The 17,582-nt window shown below is 54.3% G+C and overlaps 1 protein-coding gene across 3 annotated transcripts in view; it reads left to right on the plus strand.

The window, feature by feature from the left end:
- TTC7A (tetratricopeptide repeat domain 7A) overlaps window positions 1-17,582 on the plus strand; it is a 123,347-nt gene that overhangs the window by 93,949 nt on the left and 11,816 nt on the right. For all 3 annotated transcript variants that reach the window (XM_061432275.1, XM_061432276.1, XM_061432277.1), the window contains 4 exons: window positions 1,815-1,931; window positions 5,232-5,329; window positions 9,152-9,286; window positions 16,071-16,273. In XM_061432275.1, coding sequence (XP_061288259.1) covers window positions 1,815-1,931; window positions 5,232-5,329; window positions 9,152-9,286; window positions 16,071-16,273 — 553 coding nt within the window. The remainder of the gene's footprint in view (window positions 1-1,814; window positions 1,932-5,231; window positions 5,330-9,151; window positions 9,287-16,070; window positions 16,274-17,582) is intronic.

A 17,582-nucleotide genomic window follows, 5' to 3' on the forward strand; every position in this document is an offset into this window, starting at 1 on the left:
GCCATGGGGACTCTGCTGTTCTGGGTATCCCTCCCCATGGAGAGCTTTCACTTGCACCAACACCTGTTCTAGCCACAGCCCACCACAGTCCCCCTCCTTCCCCCAACTCTCAGCCACATCCTACCCCACGTTTTCATCAAACACCAGTCCCAGAAAGACCCCCTTCATCTGTGCTTTTCCTTGTTCTGAGTCGGACCCAGAACACCAGCCCTGGAGTCTGTGAGCAGTTTGTCATTTTTAGCGCTAATCGTAACCCGGAAGGCCAAAATTGTGTCTTCATGTTCCTAAAGCAGAGGCTCCTAATACTTGTGGGGTGTTGGACCTTTCAAGAATCTGGAAAAAGGGACTGGGGATGGCAGGACCAGTGTCCCCAGCACCTACCACCAGGGTACTGAGACCACGGATTTGCCCAGAAGCAGTGTCGTGAATCAGAGAAGGCAATGGCACCCCACTCCAGTACTCTTGCCTGGCACATCCCATGGATGGAGGAGCCTGGTGGGCTGCAGTCCATGGCGTCGCTAGGAGTCAGACACGACTGAGTGACTTCACTTTCACTTTTCACTTTCATGCATTGGAGAAGGAAATGGCAACCCACTCCAGTGTTCTTGCCTGGAGAATCCCAGGGATGGGGGAGCCTGGTGGGCTGCCGTCTCTGGGGTTGCACAGAGTCGGACACGACTGAAGCTACTTAGCAGCAGCAGCAGCAGCGTCGTGAATGAAGGAGGCTCACCACTCACCACCTGAGGAGAACCAGGAGTCACAGCCTTGTTTGGGCCTCAGTGGCTCAGCCAAGTTCTCCACAGGCTGCCAGGCAGCTGGTGTGCGTCAGTGTAGCTGGCAGTACCCGTGGTGAAAAGACTGCAGTATTTCCATACATGTTGGTAAATAGCCACTGCCTTGGCCCTCATCAGGACCCTGGACTCCCCAACAACTGGGGTGGTCATGCTGAGCCAGCGCTCTGATGGTCTCTACTGTTGTCTTGGGCAGAGCGGGGCAGCTGTCCACCCCTGCTGTGGACCTGCCTTCTGGTAGGACCAGCCCTTCCTTCTCTTCCCAGCCTCTCTCAGGGCCACATCCCCACTGTTCCCACTGTTCTTACCCTAGAGGACTTCAGGTTTGGGGGGGGTTGAAAGAGATTCTGTTGTTCCTAAACGGTGACTGAATAAGACTTCATGTCACTTTCATCTTATTGAATATATGAGGAGAACTGGCAATGTTAGGCTATTCAGTGAAGATAAAGGAAAACCTGATCATCCTCAGGTGTTCAGGGTCAGGATACAGTCTGCATTCAAGCACCTGTTGCATGCTGGTGAGGAGGGAAAGCAGAACCCTGCCCTTTTGTGACCTTTTCACCCGTTCCTTGCTTAGCCTCATTCCTTGAGTCAGTTTCCTTCTGGGTCTGTCTCTGATATAAGGCCTGGAGAGTGTGTAAGTAAAAAGATAGCCATGTGTTCGGTGAGGGGGATGCTGCAGAGTTGAGGGTGTGGAGGGAGACCGCTACCACGGCAGACAGTGCTTGAGAGGTGGGCGGGATGGTACACGATCGGGATAAGCAAGAGCCGCAGGGATGCTGACGAACGCAGAGGAGTGCTCTGTGCTTTGGCAGAGAGGATGGGGAGCTAGGCAGAGAGAGAGCACATGATCCAGGGACACGGCCACCGCCGTGCGTGTGGGCACGGTGCCTCCTGAGTGCTGGGGAGGTGGGCTGATGGGGCTGCTCCGGTGGGGCAGAATCCCCTGGGGTTCCACCCTGGGAGGAAAGCCAGGGGAAGGGGGCCCCTCAGGTGTTCTCACTGCTCTTCTTCCTCCCACAGCCTGATGTTCACCAAGGTGAAGCTGGAGCAGGTCCTGAAAGGCCCAGAGGAAGCCCTAGTGACCTGTAGACAGATGCTGCAGCTGTGGCAGACCCTGTACAGCTTCTCCCAGCTGGGGTGAGTGGCGGGTCCCTCCAGACGGAGTTGGGAGGTGGTGGTTGCCAGAGCAACAGTCTACAGCTGAGTGGCCATGATGCCTGATGGGTGAGAGGGTGCTGAGGATGTTTGAATGAGGGCATGGGACTTACTGCTCCTGGGGCCTTTTATGGCCTGCCCTAATTTTAATCTTTTGACAATCCTCTGTGAAGGACAGAAAAAGGCTCTTTAGGAAACTAAAGTTCAGGGGGATAAGAAGGAAGAGAAATCATTATTAAGCACCTCCCCCATCAGCTGGTTTTATCTTATCCACTGTCATAGTTTATCCTCACCCCAGGGTTCTTAACCTGAGACCCAGAGACCTTATATAATGTATCAGAGCCACTCTCCTATGAGTGGTAGTGGTTGGGCTTAAACCTGAGTCTCCTGAACCCCAGCCTGTGGAGCTTGTCACTTCTTTCCTGGTTCCATCTGGAAGCTGGGAGAAGAGGAGGAGGAAGCTGAGTTCCTGAAGGGCCCCCACTCACCTACCATCTCCACACATCCCATCTCCTGCTCCAGTCCCCAGCTCTGAGATTCTCGACCAGAGCAGGGCACTCTTGTCCAGGCTGAATCTGCAGAACGTCTTTGCTGAAACCTGCCAAGACACTCGGGCTCAGCTTGTGCAGCCCAAAGCAGAAATGGGCTTCATTTCTGCTCCACTCCCCTTGTCTGGCTGTGTCATCTCCCTACCGCCTCAGGGGACCCCCCTCTGGTGGGCACTTGTCCTTTCACTGGGACTCTGGGAACCTAGCAACCTCTTATAATCCCCAAAACAATGTCTCTAAAGTTGGAATTTACAGAGGAGGCCCCAGGATAATCTGACCGAATAAAATCCTTGGGCAGGGTGGGGTCAGCCCTCTCTTTGCAGGCTTTGGGCCTGGAAGATTCCAGGGCAGAGCGGGGTGGTGGGTGGAAGCTGCCAGCAGGCAGCTCTGGAGTGAGGGACTTTGCAGAAAGGAAATGGGGAACCACCTGGAAGCTGGGTGCTGTAGAGTGAGGGCCAGACTCTGGTGTGTGGGGGGCCCGCCTTTGGATGTCCCTCGTCCTGCCACTCACCAGCTGTGACAGGCAGGCAGGTGCGTGGCCTGGCTCCACTTGCAGAGAAGAATTGCCCCAGAGCTGGCAGAGCGCTCCTCTCAGCCGGATGGCTGGCTGCCTGCTCATCTAGGCGATCACGGTCCTCTGAGCTGCAGCCTTGTCTCCACGTGTAGGGCTTAGCCTGTGGCTCCCCTCCAGGAGCAGCAGAGCTGTGGAGCTGTCGGGTTTGCCTTGGGGTCTTTTCAAGCCACCACCTTCACCCTCACTTCGGGGGGGACCCCCCCCCCACTCAGGGTAGAGCAGGGCTCAGCCTGGCCAGCTAGTTGGAGGCAAACTGTTGGAAGCAGAGAGTAAAATCCAGTCCCCTCCTGGCTTTCCCAAGGATAGGGAGTGTTCTTTCTGAACCTGAAGCCACAGAGCAAAAACTTGTCACATCTGGACTGGGGCAGTCCAGGATCAAGGCCAGAATCCACAGCCTGAAGGTCTGGGCCACCCCGCCCTGCCAGCCCCACCTCCCATTCTGCACCTTGGCTGTCTTCCTCTGCTCTGCCCGGCCCGGCCCACACGGCCCCTTGGGGAGCCCCCTGTGCCTGGCCTCTGGTGCCCCAGTGCAACACTCTCCATCCGGGTCTTTGTTAAATGCTTAGCGTGGACTGTCTCCTCTTGTCCGGGTGTCGGGTTCTTCAGGGTAGGGGCCTAGGACCAGGTGGCAGGAGGTCCCCGAGCTGAGCCGTTTCTGGAGCCCCTAGAAGAGCCCCCTTGGGAGCAGCGGCTGTGTCTGTGCATTTACTCTAGGCCACTGTGGGAGGGGCCCCAGTCCACATCCTCATTTCATCCTCACGACAGCCTTGTGATGTTGACATTCTCATGCTCATTAACTCCACACAATAACCATTTCAAGAAAAGAGAAGTAAGATCTAGAAAGGTTAAGTAGCTTTGGCAAGGGTCACACAGCTAAGGAGGGGCAGCCCCCAGCTTTCCCCCAGGGTCTCTGGCTCTTTCACACTCTTTCAGGGGCAGGAGCATCTGTGCCTCCCCGAGAAGGAGAGGTGGGCATGCAGGGTGGGAGCCAGCCCTTTCCCACTGTGCTTTTTTGGATGGTTTCCTCTAACGCCGACAAAGATGGCTGTGCACCCAGAGGCCCGAGCTCAGTGTGAACCGGCATTAAGACAGAAGGATGCCCTGGTGTTCTTTCTGGGTCCACTCTGAAGGGAGGAGGCCTCTGGGCCCACTTCCTCCTCTCCTGCCCTTTCGGCCTCAGTCCTCTGAGACTCCGCAGTCAGCAGGTTAAGGTCACAGGGTGCTGTTGGGGGCTGTGCGCCCGAAGATGGGCATAACCTTTCCGAGCTGGCGGCTCCCCCACACCCCACTCTTTAGAAAAGAGGAGCCTCCCTAGCTGTGTGGGAGCTGCAGGGACCTGGGGGACTGGGGGAGGTGTGATAAGATGGCCACGCTGTTTATCTGCCACCGAAGGGCCCCCTCCGGCTCCTCCAGGGCCACTCTGGCAGTCCAGGGTAAGGGACCCTGAGGCAGGGAGTGGCTTCTGGGCCTTCCATGCCTGGAGGGCAGGCTGAGGGGGCGGGCTGGTCCGCAAAAACCAGGCTTTCCATGGAAGCCAGTTCATGGCGTCTGCTCTGTACCTGACTCTCTGCTGGACGCCGAGAGGACACAAAAGGTAAAAGAGGATTAGATGGACGGGAGGGTTTCTCGTCCTCAGCGTGTGTGTGTGTGTGTGTGTGTGTGTGTGTGTGTGTGCACGCGCACTGGGATCCACAGTGACAAAGAGCAGATGAGCAGTTCGAAGCCTCTAGAGGGAGGCGGGGACCTTGGACTGGGTTCTAAAGGCAGTGGGGGGTTGGGTGGATCTCAAGAACTGCAGGAATGGCCTTGGTGGCAACAGCATGAGTAAGCATGTAGCTCTAGAAACAAAATGTGGTCACGGTAGGGACTAGTGAGGAGGCTGATAGCCTTGCAGGCGCACAACCTGTGGACGAGGAAGGGAGCGGGCAGGAGGCAATCAGGAGAAATACCATGTCACTTCAGCTCTGGGATGAACCAGATTCTAGAATCCTGAGCCTGAGCTGTATCTGGCCTGCTGCTCATCTCTGTCCTTCCCAGTGATCTTTAGCTCCGTTCTCAGGTCTGAACTCTCAGCCCCAGAGCCTACCTGGCGTAAGGCTTCCCTCATTCTCCCTGCCAGCCCTCCACCTCACTGGGGCCTGGCCCTCCCTTGCCTTCCAGGGGCCTGGAAAAAGATGGCAGCCTTGGCGAGGGCCTCACGCTGAAGAAACAGAGTGGCATGCACTTGACTCTGCCTGATGCCCATGATGCAGACTCTGGTAAGAACGTACCCCGTGGGCAGCTGTCCACATAAGCCCACAGCTCCCTGTCCCAGCCTGAGCATTTGCCCGGCCTGGTGGAATCCATCCTGCCTCTGGCTGGCTGCTGCCCAAGCTCCTGTGCTAAGGAACTGCCCTCGGGCCTCTTTACGGCCCAGAGTGGCAAGACAGCTGCTGGCCCAGGGGCAGGAAGTAGGCAGATGGTGTAGGTAAGAGAGGGACCCCATCCTCTGTGTGGGCGTGGGGAAGACGGGTGGAGAGAGGACTGTGTGGAGCACGGAGACCGTCTCCCCTTAGGCTGAAGCTCAAGGCCAAGGGGACTTCCCTGGTGGTCCAGTGACTAAGCTCCATGCTCCCGATGCAGGGGCCTGGGTTCAGTCCCTAGTCGGGGAATTAGATCCCACATGCCGCAACTAAGACTTCCCGCAATGAAGATCCTGCACGGCCAAAGAAATGTGTTTTTTAAAAAAGCTCAAGGCCAAGGTCTGCCATGATAATGTCTTCAACAGATCAAGTCAAGTAGAAAGGAAGGGCTGAGCTTCTGTTTCAGCCTAAATCTGACTATAGTTTCCTGGAAAAATTCATCCTGACATCCATGGCTTGTGAAATTCAAACCAGTTTAGAATCTGCAAACTTAACATATTTTTACCCAGGACCTGATTAAAGCAAATACCTTCCTCAAAAACACAAGCAAAATTAGTCACGGGAATGAACGTGTGAGGGAGTTGTATTTGGTGTCATTGCTCATCTTTTCCACTCCTGTGGCTGGGAACCAACTTGCGCCTTTGTTGTCGAGAGATGAAGCTGATTCCCGAAGCCACACCCAGCACCTGATTTGAGCTGAGGAGCGATGGGCTGGACGTAGAGCTGCTGACTCCAAGGAGGCAACGGTGCCAGGGAGTGTAGCGCCTTGGCAATTAGAGAGGGGAGAACTCTGGACAAAGTTATTAGGACTCTATGAACACTTGCCTTATAAACTGAAGTCATCTGTGGTTTTGCCCCAAGGTCTCCTGAGTTTATTGGAGCCTTTACTACCTCTGAGAGAGAGAGAAAAAAAAAAAGAGCTTGCATTTCACCTTCTCGTAAACTGTAAATGTCAACAGCTTGTATATCCTGAACAGGGACCCAGTGTTACTCAGGACTGCCACGGGGAGAAGTGTTCCAGAGGGCACACGGTCTGGCCCAAGCTGCTACCCAAGAATCCTTCATAGCCCAACCTCCGATGGGACTTTTCTATAAAGAAATAATAGGCACTTGTGAAAGAAAGTGAAAATATAAAAAGGAGAAAGGAAAATTCATCCATCATTCCACCATGCGTGCGTGCTAAGTCACTTCAGTTGTGTCCGACTCTTTGCGACCCTATGGACAGTATCCCACCAAGCTCCTCTGTCCATGGGATTCTCCAGGCAAGAACAGTGGAGTGGGTTGCCATGCCCTCCTCCAGGGTACTTCTCTATAAAGAAATAATAGGCGCTTGTGAAAACAGAAAGTAAAAATATGAAAAGGAGAAAGGAAAAGTCATCCATCATTTCACCACTCAAACCTTAATAAGTGGCCTTTCAGACTTTCGGAAACATTCCTGTATTTTGTTTCTCATAAAACTGTGCTCTCTTTTGCAGTCTGCTGCTTTTTTCAGTTCAGTTCAGTTCAGTTGCTCAGTCGTGTCCGACTCTTTGCGACCCCATGAATCACAGCATGCCAGGCCTCCCTGTCCATCCCCAACTCCCGGAGTTCACTCAAACTCACGTCCATCGAGTCCATGATGCCATCCAGCCATCTCATCCTCTGTTGTCCCCTTCTCCTCCTGACCCCAATCCCTCCCAGCATCAGAGTCTTTTCCAATGAGTCAACTCTTCGCATGAGGTGGCCAAAGTATTGGCATTTCAGCTTCAGCATCAGTCTTTCCAAAGAAATCCCAGGGCTGATCTCCTTTAGAATGGACTGGTTGGATCTCCTTGCAGTCCAGGGGACTCTCAAGAGTCTTCTCCAATACCACAGTTCAAAAGCATCAATTCTTCGGCGCTCAGCCTTTTTCACAGTCCAACTTTCACATCCATACATGACCACTGGAAAAACCATAGCCTTGACTAGACAGACCTTTGTTGGCAAAGTAATGTCTCTGCTTTGGAATATGCTATCTAGGTTGGTCATAACTTTCCTTCCAAGGAGTGTCTTTTAATTTCATGGCTGCAATCACCATCTGCAGTGATCTTGGAGCCCCAAAAATAAAGTCTGACACTGTTTCCACTGTTTCCCCATCTATTTCCCATGAAGTGATGGGACTGGATGCCATGATCTTCGTTTTCTGAATGTTGAGCTTTAAGCCAACTTTTTCACTCTCCACTTTCACTTTCATCAAGAGGCTTTTGAGTTCCTCTTCACTTTCTGCCATAAGGGTGGTGTCATCTGTGTATCTGAGGTTATTGATATTTCTCCCAGCAATCTTGATTCCAGCTTGTGCTTCTTCCAGCCCAGCCTTTTTCATGATGTACTCTGCATATAAGTTAAATAAGCAGGGTGACAATATACAGCCTTGACGTACTCCTTTTCCTATTTGGAACCAGTTTGTTGTTCCATGTCCAGTTCTAATTGTTGCTTCCTGACCTGAATACAGGTTTCTCAAGAGGCAGGTCAGGTGGTCTGGTATTCCCATCTCTTTCAGAATTTTCCACAGTTTATTGTGATCCACACAGTCAAAGGCTTTGGCATAGTCAATAAAGCAGAATTACATGTTTTTCTGGAACTCTCTTGCTTTTTCCATGATCCAGTGGATGTTGGCAATTTGATCTCTGGTTCCTCTGCCTTTTCTAAAACCAGCTTGAACATCTGGAAGTTCGCGGTTCACGTACTGCTGAAGCCTGGCTTGGAGAATTTTGAGTATTACTTTACTAGCATGTGAGATGAGTGCAATTGTGCGGTAGTTTGAGTATTCTTTGGCATTGCCTTTCTTTGGGGTTGGAATGCACTGACCTTTTCCAGTCCTGTGGCCACTGCTGAATTTTCCAGATTTGCTGGCATATTGAGTGCAGCACTTTCACAGCATCATCTTTCAGGATTTGAAATAGTTCAACTGGAATTCCATCACCTCCACTAGCTTTGTTTGTAGTGATGCTTTCTAAGGCCCACTTGACTTCACATACCAGGATGTCTGGCTCTAGGTGAGTGATCACACCATTGTGATTATCTGGGTTGTGAAGATCTTTTTTGTACAGTTCTTCTGTGTATTCTTGCCACCTCTTCTTAATATCTTCTGCTTCTGTTAGGTCCATACCATTTCTGTCGTTTATTGAGCCCATCTTTGCATGAAATGTTCCCTTGGTATCTCTGATTTTCTTGAAGAGATCTCTAGTCTTTCGCATTCTGTCGTTTTCCTCTATTTCTTTACCAAACGGCATAATGTCACCATCTTTCTGCATCAGTACCCATAGTTACGCATTGCTATTTTTAATGACTGCATTGTCCAGTATGGTTATACTCTCACTTATTTTTAATCAGTCCCCACTGATGGACATCGAGATCGTTTCTGTCTTCAGTGTCCTGGGCGGTGGTAGAATGCCCACCATTGCCGACATTCACAGTGTTCTTCTTTAGGGATTGACTCCTAGAAGTGGGCTTACTGCCTCAGTGCCCCTCAGTAACCCACCTCCTCTCTCATGCATGGGTGAGGCATTGGATGGGCCCCTCCTAGTGGGTGTGTGCACTGTTCTGCAGCTGCAGGGCCAGGCCACCCTGCTGTGACTCGGTGTGCCCTGCCGCTCCTGCAGGGCTATGCAGCCACTGCCACCAGGCCTGCAGCTCAGCCTTTCCTGTCTCGCTCTACAGGCTCTCGGCGGGCATCATCCATTGCTGCCTCGCGGCTGGAGGAGGCCATGTCAGAGCTGACCGTGCCCAGCTCGGTCCTGAAGCAGGGCCCCATGCAGCTGTGGACCACGCTGGAACAGATCTGGCTCCAGGCTGGTGAGTGCTCCCACCCAGGACCCCTCTGGCTCCTGCGGGTCTGCCCTGGCAGCCCAGGTGGGAAAGCTGTGTCTTGAAGAAAACCTGTTAGGACTCAGACCCCCAAGAACTCTTGGGAGAGCTAGAACAGAAGTGAGGTGTGCTGGCCCCAAGAAAGCAAGACCTGGTGGCCGAGTTCTTTGAAAGTAGAGGGCTGGGAACTCTAGGATCGCCATTCAGGTAATGATCTCTCTTGATAGCTAGTGGGCACCGTTGCCACCCCGGAGTTGGAGGGTCTGTGAGTGTTGAGGAGGCAGGAGGTTCAGAGTCCCACAGCTCATTTACTGTCCTGATCTGAAATGAGCTAGTGTGTGTCGAGCAGTTAGCACATACATAGTAGGTGCTTGGCAAAGTTTAAATTGCGACCCTATGGACTGTAGCCCGCCAGGCTCCTCTGTCCATAGGATTCTCCAGGCAAGAATACTGGAGTGGGTGTGAGAGGGGGATTAGAATGGAACGAGAGAACCAAGGTGGGGTGTGCCTGAATGAGAGAAAATGGTAGCAGCAGCAAAAGGAAAAGGAAGGTGATAGGGTGAGTGGAATCCAACATGACCCCTTGACCCAGGCATGAAGCGCCTCACCTGCTACTGATTACCCTCCTGCTGCCCCTCCCCCGCCCCACCTCTCCGCACGCCCCCCCCCGCCCCCCCCCAACCCCGGGCAGTGTCGATAAGATAACCCCGAGGACAGAGAGAAGAGACGAAGGAGACACTCCCTTCCTGGGACCTGCGGATTCTGCAAGTCAGAGTTAGAATGTGCTTGTTGATTGAGGATCTACAGTTCCCCACTGGTAGCTTCCACATATGGACACATTAGTATGCAGGACGCCCCCACTCTCCCCTCCACAGGATCTAAATCTGGGGGAAAAAATTGGACAAAGATTCATAAAAAGACTAGACCGGGAAGCATGTTAATAATGCAGATACTGCCCCAGTTAGCACATCAGGCTCCCTTGGGATGCTAGGGATGCGGGGGCTGTGCTCCAGCGTCACTTGTTGCATCTGAAGTAGGAAGAACTTTGAAAAATCCGGAGGGATAAAAAGCTAGGCTTCCTCTGAGGCAAAGATGCCCTGTCATCTTCTAAGACGTGGAGCTCTAACAGCTCCCGATGGGCATACTGGGGCCCCACCACCACAGGGGCCTGGGGCAGAAAGCTTCACCCTCCCCGGGGGTTTCACCAGCTTCAAGGAATATATTGGCAGTGCATTGATGAGTGGTCGCATTTGGGAGGTGCATGCTACCTGCTTTGGAACTCCTAAGGCCTTTTGTGTTAATGGTCTGTCTTGTTGACTCATCTTAGCAGATAACAACCTTTCTGCATTTTACAAGGCTGCTTGCATCTCTGAGAAATGCTGCTTTCTGCTAGGGTGGCAGTATGTTCTGGTAACTCCAAGTAAGGTTAAAGGCCTTCCTGAAGCCTATAATTAGACTTGGGAATTTTGGTATAAGCCAACATTCTTCATTAATTTGCACATTAGCTTTTCTTCTCTGGAATTATCTTAGACATTTGGCCCACGGAGAACTCTGAGAACAAAATCCAAGTGCTTGAATTGTGGTGCAAAGTGAGGGTTGGGCTGTGTGGCATTAGGAGACAAGCTTGGGGTGTGTGACCCATGCAGAATAGCAGTGGCTTCTATAAGGTACACACTTCTCTTTCCTTCTGTAACAATTCAGAGATGGCAGCCTTGACTAGGATGACAGCTCTGCTCTCCTGGTCCGGGGACCCAGATTCCTTCCGTTTTGTTGGCTTTGCTTTTACTGCGGTGTTGCTCTTGTCCTTGTGATCCAAGGTGGCTCTCCACCACATTCACATTCCAAGGCTTAACTAGGAAGGGTGGGAGAAGGGGACACCCCGTCCCTGGAGGGACATGTCCTAGAATTTGCATACGTCACCTCCCCTCATGATCCACTGGCCAGAACTTAGTCACATGACCACATCTACCTGCAAAGGACTCTGGGAGATGCCATTATTCTGGGTATACATGTGCCCCATCAAAAATCAGGGGATCTGTCATTATAGAAGAAAGGAGGAGAGACTGGTGGGTAGCTGCCACAGGCAAAAAGGGAAGCAAGAAGGTAGCCTAGGTCTTCCATTCTGAGCGTGGGAGGATTCTGGAGAATCCTCACTGCATGAGCCCCCTCCCCTCCCGTGGCCATCATCATCCCCAGCAAGCATGTGCTGAGCACCCCTTGAATGAAGGACTGCCAGGAGCAGATCACCCTAAGCCTCCACACCCCCACCTGACCCAAGCTACAAGTATTGTCATCAGCAACCCCCATGACCACCCCCACCCACCCAGCCTAAAGATTCCTCCAGCTGCACCAGATTTCCAGGAAGAGAAGACTATCGCCCTTTATCATTTTGGAATGAGCTAATCTCCCAGTTTGGTTCAAGATTAATTGCATCCCAGTCTGTCTTGGCAGTAAGCTCCATCATTAACCCGCACTTAGGTTGGGAAATGTATCCCTCATCTCCCAACTGTCCTCCTGCCCCACCCCCACCCCCCCAACCTCTTCAAGACTCCTTCCCATTCCAGTCTGAAGTGAGAAGCCTCACAGAGGGTTTCTGCCTGAGAGATGAGTTTCAAAAATGCCTCCTCTTTGGCAGTGGATTTGTGTGAAAATGGGGGAATCACCCAGCCCCATAGATGCTCCAGGATCCTGAGTGTCGGGAGGTGCCTTCCAGAAGGGCAGGAAGACCTACCTTCCTCTCTGCAGCTCACGTCTCTGGGAGCTAAGAGCATGCTAGAGAGGGCTGTGGGTGCAGGGAGAGTCCCCTTGCCCTGGGGGTCCAAGGGCTCGCGGGCAGCTGTGGGCGTTCCCCGTATCCGGGGAAAATTGGCCTGAGTCTCAGCTTCCAGATGGCAGATCCACACCATCTGGGCGCTGGTGCCCTGGCTCTTTAGATGGCCTCGAAAGTGGGTGCTGCCCCTGCTGTTGGCCAGGCAGACTGGGGACCTGGGTGGGGCCGTAGGGCAGTGTTCACAGTGGAGACAGAAGCTGCATCTGACCCTTGGTCCAACAGGCTCCCCCGACTCTCGTGTTTCCATTTCCTCCTCATTTCTTCCCTTCTCTCCCTCCAGTCTCCCTTCTCCCTCTGGCCTTATATGCCCCCTTCCCGCGTCCTCTCTTCCTGTGCTCCTTCTTGTCCTTCTTCCCTCCTCTCTGTCAGTCAACCCCTCCTCCTGAGTTCGTGAGGAGAGCTCCCAGGACAGGAAGTCGGGCACGCAGGACCACAGGGCCTTGACACCGTGTGGCCTGAGTCAATGCGTCACGCACCCTGGGTCCCAGGCTAACCCAAAAAGTCCCTTCAGACCTTCGGATTCTCTGTTACTCTTACTCTCTCTCCTCCCCTGCCCTCCCCGACCCTTCCTTCTCCTTTATTCTGGGCACCCATATAGGGAAATGCTTATTTCCTTTAAGGGACAACTTTTGGAGACACCGCCCGCCGGCACTTGGAGCTCAAGGTGGATTCTTTTTAGGGTCTAACGTTATCTCCTGCCCTGGAAGGGCTCTGCCCTTTTAGCCCGGGTGGCCCCCCTTCCTTTCTGGGGTTTCCGGGCTGGGGGGCCTCTAGGAAGCCGTCTCACCTGGGGAGGTGCCTCCAAGGCCTCAGGCCTGGCCCTGGGCCCTCTGGGCCCTCTTTCACCCTGCTCCTCAGGACCAGCCGAGGAAAGCCCTCCTCCCAGCACAGAGGGCTCGGAACTGGCAGGAACGACCGGGAGACTGGAGCCAGCTCTGGGTGCAGGGTTAGATCAGGATGCCTCAGAAAAAAATAATAAAAGGGACTGTTGCAAAGCTCCAGGGAACAGATGTTTTCCATTTGGAGCCTGCTGAGAGAAAGCAGAGAGGGGGGTGCGGGTGGGGAGAGATGGAGGGAAGAAGAAAAGCCGAAACACACAGACAGGAGAGGAGGTCAGGGCCAGGGTAGGAAGAGAGGAAGCCGAGAGAAGTGGAGACCAGGAGGGAGGGGGAGAGAGAAGGGACCAAGGGGATCAGAGAGGAGCCTCTGACACTGAGGGGGCTGCGAGGACCGTGCTGGAGGGATGACCTCGACTATGAGAATCCAAGGAAAATCCAGTGGTAGTGGGTGCTTATCCAGCCCTGGCCAGGGGAGACTGGGCTGGCTGTGGACACCCTGGGGCCCTGGTCACCAGGCTGGGAGGTAGAGGATTGGGCAGTGGGCGGGCACTGTGCCATAGGGCTCCTTCTGCAGCCGAGGCTGGCTGGCTGGGGAGCACCATGTTTGGTAAAACAGCTGCCCAGGGAGGCTGAGTTTAGACAAAAGGGGTACATTTGCGGCCCTCCGACCTGAGGGTCTGTGTGCAGGGCAGTGGGCCTGCTGGGGGCCGTCTGGCCCTCGCCTCTGGCTCTGTCCTGTGGCATCTGGTCTCCTGCCTGACTGGTGATGAAGTCCATCAGAGCAGAGCAGCCCTACCTATTTTTCAGGGCATGTCCTCCGTTGTGTGGCTGGGACGAAGCCCAGGGCCCCGAGGAAGGAGGGGGCTGGGGATCCTCGTAACGAAATCTGTTGATGTGCAGGCACTGTGAAGAGATCCCAAGGGAGGGACAGGGCCAGCCTCCAGAGACGAGGCTCAGGAGTCAGGGCAGCAAGATGTAAACAGCTTAATGAGCCGGGCCAGGACCAGGCGGGCAGGTGGGCCAGGCCCGAGGAGGGCTGCGGGGACAAGGTCCAGGGGAGGAGAGAGCCCAGCTCTCTTCTGAGCTCAGCTCCTGGCGGTGGACACAGCAGCCCAGGGGCTGGTGCGGGACAGGCCTCCCTACCCCCACCGCTCACACTTCCTCCCTTCCTTTTCCCCTGTGGCCCCGGAAAAACCTGCCCAGCCCTCCAGACCCAGCCCAGCGTGGCCTCCCTTCTCCTCTCTGCCAGGCCAAGTGCCCCTGTGCCTTCAGGCCCCAGCTCAGATGCCACCTCCCCCAGGAAGACTCCCCTGATCAAAGCAGCCCAGCTGGCCCAAACCTATCTGAGTGCCCCAAACACTCAGCCATGGCACTTGTCACTCCACTGCCCTGGTCACTCCAGTGGTTTGGTGGCTCAGCTGCTCCCCTTCCCCCACCTCTCTTTCTCCTTCTCGTGGGAGGGCCAGGCACACGGTCGGTCCTTAGCAGCCGGATGCTGGACGCAGGTATGAAGGCAGCCGGTGGAGAGGCCAGGCGGCGGCTCCGGTTCAGGCCGTCTCTGAGGACAGGAGCCTGTGCTGTTCTCTCACCTTATTATGCCAGCCTGGCTCCTCTGAGTTAATTCTCTGATTCTCCCACATTCCATCTCCAGTAAAGGCAAAGAGTACCCCGCTCAGAAAGACTTCTGCACTGTTCAAGCTGCTTTGATTATCCAGTGGATCTTAGGCTGCATTCACGCTGGGTGCCCCGGTGCTGTGTGCACAGTCAAGGCTGTTATTAGGCCTCCTCCTGCTTCTTGTTAGAAAAAGAAGGTGGGCTGCCTGGGCCTGGGTTTTCCACCTCTTTCTGGTAGCTTCCTTTGGAAGGTCTGTTATCCACCCCCGACCCCCAGACCTCATCTGAACCAGTGTGACCTCAGCTCTCGGCCGTTGCTGGGAATAGCTGTTGGCAGAGTCACCAGCCAGGCTCTGCTTGCCCTTCTGTGTCCCCTCCCATCTGTGTGGGGCACCAGCCCCCGAGGGGGGCACCCGAGCCCAGGCTGCCATGGGAGGCGGGCTGAGTGGGCTGCAAGGCAACCCCAGGGCACTGCGTTTCTAAAAGCAACTGCAGTGGGTGTGTGCCTGTGCAGCGTGGGTTTGAAATGTGCGTTTGTGTGGGCTGGGCCAGGGTTGGAGAAACTGCCCCGTTTTCTATTGCTCTGGAGCCAGAAGGCACACTGGTTGTGGGGAGATCTTCCCTGCCAGTAGGCTGAAAGACATCGTTTCTCTGTGGGATGGAAAGTCCTGAATCTGGAGGGAGGCCGGGAGCTGCACCTTCTACCAAGGGGCTGGGGTGAGGTCCTCCCTCTATCAGCCTGGGGCGCGGGAGAGAACCTGCCTCCCTCCCAGACCTATGAGAAGATGCTTGCCTGGCCCAGGGTCCACAGTCAACTCTCAGTATGTACTAGTGGCTTTCTAGCTTCTCTGAGTCCCAGCCTTGCCCCTTCGCAGGCACCCTCGGGACTTCCTTCCAGTCCCATCTTTGGCAGCAGCATGTAGCTCTCCTCGTCCTGATGACGCAGGCAGAGTTAGCTCTTCAGTCCATTGGCATCCCTGGGGAGCCACCTCATCTGCCCCCCACCCTGTCCCCAGACACATGGGGAGCAGATGAACAAGTGATGAACAGGACCCGAGCAAAGACTTAGCTGCAGGGGACCCCACTCATGCCCCCACTGCCAGGCTCTGATGTCAGACAGCCCAGTGTGAACCCTGGCTCCATCGCTCTCTCTCCCTGTGGCCTTAGGAGAGTTCCTCGGCCTCTCTGTGCCCGTTTCCTCCTCCCCGAAGTGGGTAACAGAAGTGATGGTTCTGTAGGGTTTTGGGCGTGTCGGCAGAGTTGGTCTCCGTGCAGCACATGGCATGAACCTGCCGCAAGGTGAGCACTCAGAAACCACTGCCTGGTGCTACGGCCGTGCCCCAGAGTGAGCCCATCCTGTGCTGTTCCAGGGGGCTGGTGCCATCACCCAAGCCCGGCTCCTGAACTCCGGGGGCGGACGGTCAGATGTGGGAGGGGGCCACCGCCTCTGACTTCTCCCGCCGCCTCACCTGCCCTTCTGGTTTCACAGCCGAGCTGTTCATGGAGCAGCAGCACCTCAAGGAAGCAGACTTCTGCATCCAGGAGGCAGCGGGCCTCTTTCCCACCTCGCATTCGGTGCTCTACATGCGGGGCCGGCTGGCCGAGATGAAGGGCAGTTTGGAGGAGGCCAAGCAGCTGTACAAGGAGGCACTCACGGTGAACCCTGACGGTGTGCGTATCATGCACAGCCTGGTAAGTCAGCCCCGCACCTCCTCAGATGGCTTCAGAGCCCCCCTCCCTTCCTCACCCCCTCCCCTGCCTGCAGTGCCCTGGTATCTGTGGGAGATGGCTTCCTCCTTGCCCTGTTGGGAGAATAGAGACCATATGGCAGGCCACTCCCTTGCAATCCCCTGCCTGAGTGGATGAAAACATCTGGGAGGGTTGGCTGATTCTTTGTGACTTCCTCTTGGTGTGTTTCTGTAAGGCCATCTAGCCCCAAGGGTTTGCACTGTAGGTACTCATCAGGTCCTTGCCCTGCAGATTCTAGACAGATACCAAAATGCCCTCATCCCCAGGCCCTGCCTGATCACGGGGCTGCCTCCCCCATTTGAGAGGAGCTCCGTGCCTCCTTGTGGGATTCAGGCAGTGTCTTGGGGTGGACTGTTGTGTCAGGCCTGACTCAGCACACATGCAGAATGGCCTCGGGGTGCTAAGAGGGGCCAACGGCCCCTAACCTTAGGACATGCAGGCCAGGGTGTGGGTGTCCGGGGTTCAGTGCCTCTCCTGTGGGAAGGCTCGGCAGTTGGGAGTAGGAGGTTGGTTTTTTTGCCCTGGCTTTGCTGTTCTTTTCCTGGGTGATCAAGGGCAAGTCAGCCCCTTCTCAGTTCAATTCAGTCGCTCAGTCGTGTCCGACTCTTTGCAACCCCATGGACTGCAGCACAACAGGTTTCCCTATCCTTCACCAATTCCCAGAGCTTGCTCAAACTCATGTCCATCAAGTCAGTGATGCCATCCAACCATCTCATCCTCTATCGTCCCCTTCTCCTCCCGCCTTCAATGTTTCCCAGCATCAGGGTCTTTCCCAATGAGTCAGTTCTTTGCATCAGGTGACCAAAGTACTGGAGTTTTGGCTTCAGCATCAATCCTTCCAATGAATATTCAGGACTGATTTCCTTTAGGATTGACTGATTTGATCTCCTTGCAGTCTAAGGGACTCTCAAGAGTCTTCTCTAACACCACAGTTCAAAAGCATCAATTCTTTGGCGCTCAGCTTTCTTTATAGTCCAACTCTCACATCCATACACGACTACTGGAAAAACCATAGTTTTGACTAGATGACCTTTGTTGGCAAAGCCCCTCCTCAGGACCCCAGTTTTACTTACCTGTGCAGTGGGGACTCTCTGGTCCAGGGAATGTCTCTGACAGGTGGTCGAGTAGAACCTAGGGAGGACTCTTTCCTTGCCATCCTTACCTGCTTTCAAAGAGCAGGTATCAGGATAAATGTAATGACCTAAAAGTGGTCAGGCCTGCAGGTACAGTGATTTCTGAAGTATAATTTAGG

Source organism: Bos javanicus, chromosome 11 (genome assembly GCF_032452875.1).
Source record: "Bos javanicus breed banteng chromosome 11, ARS-OSU_banteng_1.0, whole genome shotgun sequence".
Classification (NCBI taxonomy): Eukaryota; Metazoa; Chordata; class Mammalia; order Artiodactyla; family Bovidae; genus Bos; species Bos javanicus.